This window comes from Branchiostoma floridae, chromosome 12 (genome assembly GCF_000003815.2).
Source record: "Branchiostoma floridae strain S238N-H82 chromosome 12, Bfl_VNyyK, whole genome shotgun sequence".
Classification (NCBI taxonomy): Eukaryota; Metazoa; Chordata; class Leptocardii; order Amphioxiformes; family Branchiostomatidae; genus Branchiostoma; species Branchiostoma floridae.
In genome coordinates this window covers 22,680,100-22,689,291 of record NC_049990.1, presented here as the reverse complement: position 1 = coordinate 22,689,291, position 9,192 = coordinate 22,680,100, and the positions used below count along the sequence as shown (strand labels likewise).

The following is a 9,192-nucleotide window of genomic DNA, read 5'->3' as shown; positions in this document are numbered from 1 at the left end:
ATTTTGGGAAACAGGGCAGAATCCACTTCCCTTTCCATGGGGTCCAAGGTTGACACCGGCCGGTGTCAGTGATAAAAGGTAGTGGATTCTGCCTGAAATGTCTGACTGTTTCCAAAATGATATACAGTTGCTTGAATAATTGCTATTTTGCAAAGTAAAGTAATGATTTTCGTTTGTGTCTTGTCTGTGTTTCTACAATACAGTCTCTGCATGTTCCACCAGAGGGCACAGTACTGTAGTTTCTGCATGTTCTGCCAGATGGTGCTAATATCATTGTGAGAGGATTAAGTGAGGATGTACTGTGTATTTCTTTTTTCTTCCAGATTCTTCTTTGGATGAAATCCTCAATCGCATAGACTCAACGTATAAGGACTATTCAGCCTATGAGGGTAACGACTATGGTGAAGATGAGTGCTATTGTTACTGCCATGAGCGCTGGAGGTAAATGTGTATCAGTCTTAGGCTTTTCTAATTTATTTCCTTTGTTCTGAAATATTTTGAAATAAAAATTCAGCAGGACAATGATAACAATGTTTTCAGATATTTCAGACTTGAAAGCAAGTTTGAGAATTTTGTTTGTCTTTCTAAATTTTTTAATTTTCTTTCTTAGGTGTGCGTTTGATGATTATGAAGATGACCCATGTTATGAATGTGAGGACTATCATTACGGTACTGGCAACTCCCTTCATGAGTAAGTACTTTTTGCTATGACAATACTGACTCACAATGATAACCATTAACCAACAAGGATAGTGTCATAATGAGAAAAATGAACTCTTCTCTAACTCAAGAAATTTCGCTCACCAGAATTTTTAACCAAATAGTGTCAGCCTCTCAAGTAAAATAATGTGAGAACATCAAGTGTGGATATCATACATACATTTTTGTATATATTTCCACAATGTAATTTTAGACACTACTTGGAACTAAGTGCTGTTTGCACAAATTTTTATGGTGTTAAATCAATTGATAGATGTTGATTGCTACATATGCATGTAGTTCTTTCATTCCTATATACATATGCTTTATCCAAATATGTGTTACCTCCCCAGCTATGACCCAGTTAAGAGAGCCTTGAACAGTGCAGTGGCCTCCGCTCGTACACACTGGCAAAACAAGAAGCCGTTTGAAGCTCTGATTGTTTTGGAGGAAACCATGCGTTCTCTTTGTCTGCATCAGCCATGGTATGATATTGATCTTATTTCAAGGCTTGTTCAAATGAATGTTCATGAAAGAAGATTATGTTGCTTCTTGCAGACTGTAACAGCTGTCATCAACTGTGAAAACAGGAAGTAAACTCTAAGGTGTTTTAACAAAAGTTTACATCATACAATATATTTTACGCCTGTCCTAAGTTGTTCTGTCCATCTTGTATTTCAGTGAGGTGACTGTAGGCAGGTATGGAGAAAGAAGTGATGGAGGCCTGGTAACCTGCAAACGTTTAGTCATGCAATCGTAAGTCAGGCCTTCCTATTTTTCAATTATCACATATCTTTACAATTGTGACAATTCCTTTTCCTCAATACTCATTTGAATGTGCGAAATGCTATAGCATTAAAGAGGGATAAGCTTTGCCTAGTTGCTGAGATTTAGTTCATCTACATATACAACATGTATTGGTAGGGCTGTCTTCATAACCTGTACCTCCGTCCTGGGACGAAAGTTTGCTTGTATGACAAAAAATTCACCCTGTCAGAAAATCTGAAGTTATGGATGAAATTGATGTATTTTCGTAAACTTCAAATATAGATTTAAAGATAAAGATATACAGCATAAGCTCCCAAACAGAAATGGTGGGACAGAATCTACTTTTCAATTAACTGTCTATGTTTCTTAATTTTTTTCTAGGATAGAAGAACTCCTTGTGGACATGTTTGTAGACAGGAGTGGCATTTTGCCATCTTCTCTGAAGGAGAAAGCCATGAGTAGCATCAAAAGGACCTTTGACCTGGCTCCTCGCGACTGTGGTAACATCAGGCCAAACATGTGAGTATCAACGTTTGTAATATTATGGGGGGAAGAAAGCTGCAATTTGTAAGGCACTGCATGATTTGCTGGATATGTGGGGAAAACTTCTGGCGATCCATATTAAAGCCTTAGGGAATGATTGCTTTAGTTTGAGATGTGAGTTTAAGATGTTGGACTGTCTACATTATGAAGTGCCATTGAACAGCTTACTTTTCCAGCAAAATTTACACCTCAAAATGCAGAAAATAGCATTTCAGAGGGTCTAGATGTAAACATTTTCAGGGACATCAGACCCTCTAGGAATGTCATGCGACGTCTTGTGCTTTCTGTGCTCGGAAGGATTTCCATTCAAAATCGAAGGAAAGGAAAATGATTTCCGGCTGGCTACAACCCTGTGTAGTACTTATGTCAAAATATCCCTATGCTTTCCTACGGCATCTCTTCTTGTTAAGTTTAACCTGTTGAATTCTTTCCCTCAGAGCCCTTGGTTTGAAAAGCTGGGATGATCAGGAACTTTTGGCTGTGCTGAATGGCTCCTACAACCCTGGACAAGACAAGGCAACTAGCAGCTCCATAGGGAACAGCACAGCTGAGGTCATCGTAGTGGAAGACAACCCTGTGGACAGCAGGAACAGCAGCTTTACTGAGGACTACTTAGTGGTGAAGAAGAGGCTCCAAATTCTGGAGAGTGAGAAGAGGTATTGCATGAATGAAGGAATGAATGAATGGACAGATGAAAGTTTGAGATTTGTCAGTCTACTTCTGTATATGTCTGTGTTTCACTCAATATATTTATGGTCATTACTTTGCTTAAGATGTAATGTTACCATTTGTTGTTTTTTTGCTTTAGGTGGCAAGAGACAGTCAACTACATCCAGAGAGTGAACATCAAATCCAACCAGTATGGGAATGTAAGGTGAGGTTACCATAGCACAGTTTCATCCCCTTGAAACACAGTCTTGTTCGAGTTTTATCCAGAATATGTCAGATAAAGATAAGTTCAGGATTTGGGATTGTATTCTCGCTGCAAAAGCACCACCTACATTGGCTTTATATGTAGAACTTTATGTAGAACTTTATTGCGCAACGATCATACACGGTACAATGTATGGCAGAAAAAAGAAGAAACAAACTTATCACTCTAATTACTAAAGCAAGTATAAAACATAGTACATAATGCAGATTGTGAATATAGAATGAAATTTGACATTCTTATTTCTAAAACAATGAGAGCTAGCATAAAACATTGTACTACAATCGAGTGGGGCTAATTATGAGTTTCGGCATTTTTTCTTATGACAAAGCAATCTTTTATGTATTTACCTATTTTAGCATTGTGGGAGTTGTCACATCTGAATATATAATCAAATCTGCCTGTAGCATTGAGTCTCTTAAAATCTGTTGTACTTGATTCGAGGAATGTGAATAACTCATTACGTGAAACAGTGTACCTACTGCACATCATGTGAAATTCATCTTCAATTTGCTTTGGACAGAATGGGCAAAACCTTTGGTCAGGGGCTACATTATGATATCTACCTGTTTCTATATTCAATTTATGACTGCTGATTCTTAACTGGGTTATTGCTTTACGGATTTCAAAGTTATATACATCATATAGGTATGTCTCTTGTTCATAACACTTTTTCGATTTTTTAAGAAAAGATAGTTTTGAATTGCTTTTAATACAACTAAACCACTCCTGTATAAATACATCTTGTAGACGGTGGCGAAGTTGGTCGGCAATGTAATCTACTTTATAAGACTCAGGTTTCATCCATATATGTCCAAAGCCGTGTTAGTTGAGAATGTCCTTAACATGATTAATCCAGTCATGATCACCAGTAAATACAGTATTATATGCATCACGAAGCAGAGAGTCCTCAGGTAAGTTTACCAAACGGTGCCAGTATTTCATATAGCAGCAAGAAGCAGAACAACAGTTAGAACTTAGAAGCTTTGGGAAGATGACTTTGGTGATTATGTCAAAGTCATATTTTAGTATTTTTGGACTGCTCCACTTAACAAAGGGATATCACAGGAAGAGTCCATTCTTGCATGGAGAGGGGCTTATTTCGAAAATTTAGTTTTGGATGGGTAATGATTCAAAATTCCATTTTTTTTAGTGGACGTGTTTTGGACTGGTCTATTTATAGTGGCAAGAAGCAGAATAACAGTTAAAAGCTCTGAGGAAGATATAGGATAGATATACAATCATGTAGAAAAGAAAACGCCACTATCCTTTAGTATATACATGTACTATTGGTTGGTTGAAATTTTTTTTAAATATAGTTGGCTGAAAGACAAGTTGGTTACCTACCTGGCACACCTGGGGAACTGGAAGGAGGTGCACTCAGAGCTAGTAAAGTCTGAAAACTCCAATTACCAAGGAAAGAGGCCCAGACTGGCCAGGATGGATCCCACAGACTTCCTCAACATCATGAAGTGTTTCACAACTGGCCAAGGTTTGTGGGACGCTTTTGTTAAAATGATTTCATAAGGTTTGTTTTTTTAAACAAGTTTCCTCTTAAACGTCTTGAGTTGTGTGACTGTAAGCTTAAGTTAAGTGTGGAATTCCCTTTTGTGTGAGACATTTGGGACAACTCTTACCTTAGACCTTGGACTTTTTCTAAGGTCCTCCTGTGCCGTGAGGCACAACTCTGAAGGGTCTATAATGTTTTCAACAGGTTTTCTAAAACAAGTTTCCTTTTAAATCACTTGAGTTGTGTATGTGTGGAATTCCACTTTTGACCCAGCTTTGTAAACCTTCAGACTACAGTAAATTCATTTATTGTTGTAGGGACTTAATTTTCCAAGAGAACTGGAAATTAGGTTTTTCAGTGTTTTAAGTTAATGATAAGGATATTCACTGTGTCTTAAACCCGCAGTTAAGAGATAACTGCAAGAAATACGAAAATAAAACCACCACAAACATTTTAAATTTTTTCAGTACTTAGTTGAGGGGCGTTCGTGTATGTCTACATTTTTGTACATGTACTGATGATATAGTAAAGGGAGTTTGTTGTCTGTATTTGCCACAGAAATAGAGATGTTGCCAGCTGATTCAGCATCTACCTCTTCACCCAGCCCAGATGTTAACCTTGATGAAGTCTTCAGGATCTATCTGTGTGCACTGGCACAGAACAGCAGTCTCCAGTACAGTGTACGTCTTCACATTCCCTACAATCTACAAAATATAACAGGAGACCTACAGCTAACTAAGGCTTTGATGTATCAGAAGTTATATGTAATTGCAGGTAACATGAAACGAGACAAATAGTGTAGAATGATAATAGCACGTGTCTACTTTAGTCTAAAGGCTAACTCTAAATTCAGGATACAACTACAATGTACAATTATTGGATATCCGGATACAACTACCTTTTTCGGAAACAGTGGATGACGAAAGATCCAAACTTTTCGGTAATGTGTGGGTTTGTGTAATGTTAGGAGGAGGACAGTTACCTATTCTTTCTGCGCAGTGATTGACTCATCCATATGAAGCTATGGGGTGGTGCCTGGAGTCGCGCGAAGATGTGATACATAAAACATTCCCCAGACTGAGTGGGTGGGTGGGTGGGTGGGCGGGCGAAAAAGAAAAACTGCGCTCCATCGTGCCTACCTCTTTTCCCTTGTCCCACTCCTTCTATCCCATGTTCACGTCTTCGACGGATTCCAGGCTGTGCGGATGAGTCCGTCAAACTGCATAGTGAATAGTCTATCCTGCCCTTATTTAGGATTGGGTCTTCGCCTAATATGGGCATCGCCAATCACAGCGCAGGAAAGATAGTTACCTATTCTTTCTGCGCAGTGATTGACTCATCCATATGAAGCTATGGGGTGGTGCCTTCCGTCGCGCCTCTTCTTTTCTTTAGTATCATTACCTGAGGACCCCCGGAGTTGCGTGGCATCCAAGCTTCTTGGTGCGTGTCTGGGTTCTAGGAGACCAACCGCTGACTCCACGCTAATAGGGAACGCGTGCGGTGTATTCTCAAGGACGACAGTGGACGCATAGTCAAGGAACATAGTCTATCGACAACTTCTTATGGAACCGTTCCATGATGGTGAACAACCAGCACCACACAGTGCGTGACGTAACCTCTAGCGGACTCTACCACTTATATGGGTGGTGGTCCAGACCTACCATAACAATCACTATACAATAGTGGCGCTACTATTCTTCCTTCTTACATATGCATACCTCCTAATATTCCTAATCTCATCCTAACTTTCCTTCACTCCATCATTCTTAAATATCCATACCCCCTACTATCCCCAATCTCATCCTAACCTTCCTTGACTCTCTCGTTCTCTCCCACTCTCATCCTTACTTTTCCCACTCTCATCCGCCAAGTTCTTCACACCATCATTCTCTATTCCTTTCTACCCCAACCTCCATTCATTATTCTTTTATTCGTGTCCTGCTTATCGGAAGTGAATCAACTACAATAAAACTAATGTGCAGTCTAATACTTTTTATTTCTTGCATCGCCGGCGGTCCTCTTCTAAGAACTACTAGAAGTGTCCTCTGTCAGATGTTGCAAACTGCAAACATACTTCCAACCTCATAAATATGATAGACACGGTACGTAACAATGGTCTATTATCGCAGCAGATGTAACTTTCGTATAACGGATCTCTCCAATTTCGACAAATTCTACGTACACAAATGGCCCAGACATATTGCAAGAATAAATACCCAATATAATCCCATTTCTATCAGAACTCAACAAACAACAACAAAAATGTCGACATTCGGTTTCAAATATTTGTTTCAACTGCCGTTTAGCAAACCAAGCTACGTCACATACATTGGGATAATTGTATCTAAACAAAAAACCTGTATTGAAGTGTTAGAGTCCTCCTCGCTACTGTTCTAGCTTTTCACTGATAACAACCTCTCTGGAAAATCCACTAACCCTTGAATTGATACATACTTGACGAAAACAGTTTTGGCCAATGCCGTTTTGCGCTGGGTAGCCAACCCTATATTACTAGGTCTGGCTTGGACAGCATATGTGATAAATTGAAGACATTTTATTTTATGTGCAGCAAAACTTTCATGTCTTCTATAAATAAGCCTTAACCCTGTGTGTGCCAATAAAGGTTGACAGTTAGAAAGTAAGCAGTGACCTTTTAATACTGGCTATATTAACCTGAAACTTTTATAGCGTCATCTTTGGACTCATTACAGCTAAACATGTCAGATCTACCCACGAAGCAAAATTAGACTTTGGCCTAAATGTTTTGATAAAACGACAATATAACTGCTGCCTTTTAACTTTCGTGCCTCGTCAAGTTATCAAAAAATTACTACTCAAGATACACGAACCTGTATTTATCCATGGCACCTTATATTAAACATGCTACTTTTCAAATTACTTATAAGCCATAAGCGCTGGAACGTACTACCAAGTAAAGAAAATGGAGACAGACGAAAACAGCAAACCGATTTAATAACTAGTTGTTTCTCAACATTACAACGAAAAACATGTCACTTCCTGGACAACTTCTGACGTTGATGTGTTCTAATTAAAAACAAACAAATACAGTGGTCATCCTTATAGTGAACTCTAAGACAGTATAGATGTTCTTTTTTTTTACGAAGAAAGCGTTTAACAGACGCCCTCTAACATATTCTGTTACTTTAAGGCAAAATGGAAATTCAGGCCACAATTCGAACGTACGAGAGAGTAAAAATATTCTGGGGCTGTTGTCTCTCTGTTTCTGAATTTTAAGTCTAGTTTTAAACTTCTTGATCCCTTTGCTTGGCCACCATCCCTGCCTGCACGCCGCCCTCCCATAAGGTTTGCTGCGTGTACTTCTCAGCTGGCTGGTGGGTCTAAGTTGCTGAACTTGAGGTGGTATTTTCAGACGTCCTCGCATCACACCCACGCGCGTTGTACTGCATGCTTCCTGTAACATATTTATCATATTGCATGTCCTTCGGGATGAAGCTATCCTTTCTCTTGAAAACCTGTACCACCTAACGAATACGTCGTTGGTTACAAATGTTCTACGACAATGTTGCTCTGTGTCTTGTACTTCAAAGAAAACGTACGTGTACCAAGAATCATAGCGATACAATAGCGTGTCGAAAAACGAACGAATGATACTCGTAATTAGTTCAAAATCCTTGCAGTTATACGTATACAAGTGCCAACTTTTAATCCTGTGCTGTCCGTCCTAAAACTATCCACGACGTACTATTCTCTACATTGCACACCGTAATCTTCACAATTGTCGGCCTCGACTTCAGTGCTTCTGTAGATATTTTCTCAATCGCGTTAAAAAACTGCTTGCCGTTCTCGTTATCTACACGGGGTCCATCAACAATCTGCAATGCCACACACCTCACCAAGTATCGGATAGTCTCGGTATGTATCATCACGAAGTTAACCAAAACCTGTCGTAGTCAGCAAGCCAAACTGTATTATTCTTATTCCCTACGCGTGGCTGCCCTGTCGCACGACCAACTCTATCAGCCTAGAGTTGTCCCTCGACTTGTCAAGTAACAAACCGAACGAAAACCAAGTCCTGTTATCAGCCTGAAGCTGTCCAATAACTAATAGTACGGCTCCATAGCACACAAAAATTGTCCTTCAGTCTTAACCTCCACCTGTGGTTGTCCCACAACTTGTCGCATAACAAACAAAACAAAAAACTGTCCGCCAGCCATGTTACCTACCTAGGCTTGTCTAACAACCTGTCGTGCGACCAACCACTAACACCTGGGTAACAAATTTGTAACAACGTATCGTGCGATAACAGAAAACTGTCTAACAGTCTCTTTACTTCTCTAGTCCAAAAACTTTCCAACAGTCTTGCTGCTTATCTAGGGTTACTCAACAATCTGTCGTACAACAACACACAAAACTGTCTAACAGCCTTTTTAATTCTCTGAGGTTGTCTAACAACCTGTCGCACGACAACAACAAACAAAAAATGTCCAACAGTCTTGTTGGTTTCCTGGAGTTGCTAAACAATCTGTCGTGCGACATCACACGTCACAAAAAACTGTCGAGCAGCCTTTTTACTTCTCTGGGGTTGTCTAACCAACCTGTCGCACGACAACAGCAATCAAAATCTGTCGTACACTGTTGTTACTCTACCTGGCGTTGTCTCACTGCCTGTCGCACGACAACAAACAAAACTGTCCAACAGTCCTGTTACCTGGCTGGTGCTGTCCCACAGCACAGGAGGGCGCGCGTGCGGAACTGTCCA

At 39.7% G+C, this 9,192-nt stretch overlaps 1 protein-coding gene across 1 annotated transcript in view; it reads left to right on the top strand.

Annotated features, from left to right (window-relative positions):
- The first annotated feature begins 298 nt into the window (after positions 1-298).
- LOC118427334 overlaps positions 299-9,192 on the top strand; it is a 57,452-nt gene continuing 48,558 nt past the window's right edge. Inside the window, exons 1-9 of the mRNA XM_035837069.1 lie at positions 299-441; positions 611-691; positions 1,053-1,184; positions 1,381-1,455; positions 1,849-1,986; positions 2,448-2,666; positions 2,819-2,884; positions 4,261-4,433; positions 5,010-5,131. Of these exons, the coding sequence (XP_035692962.1) occupies positions 1,156-1,184; positions 1,381-1,455; positions 1,849-1,986; positions 2,448-2,666; positions 2,819-2,884; positions 4,261-4,433; positions 5,010-5,131 (822 nt within the window). The 5' untranslated portion in view covers positions 299-441; positions 611-691; positions 1,053-1,155. The remainder of the gene's footprint in view (positions 442-610; positions 692-1,052; positions 1,185-1,380; positions 1,456-1,848; positions 1,987-2,447; positions 2,667-2,818; positions 2,885-4,260; positions 4,434-5,009; positions 5,132-9,192) is intronic.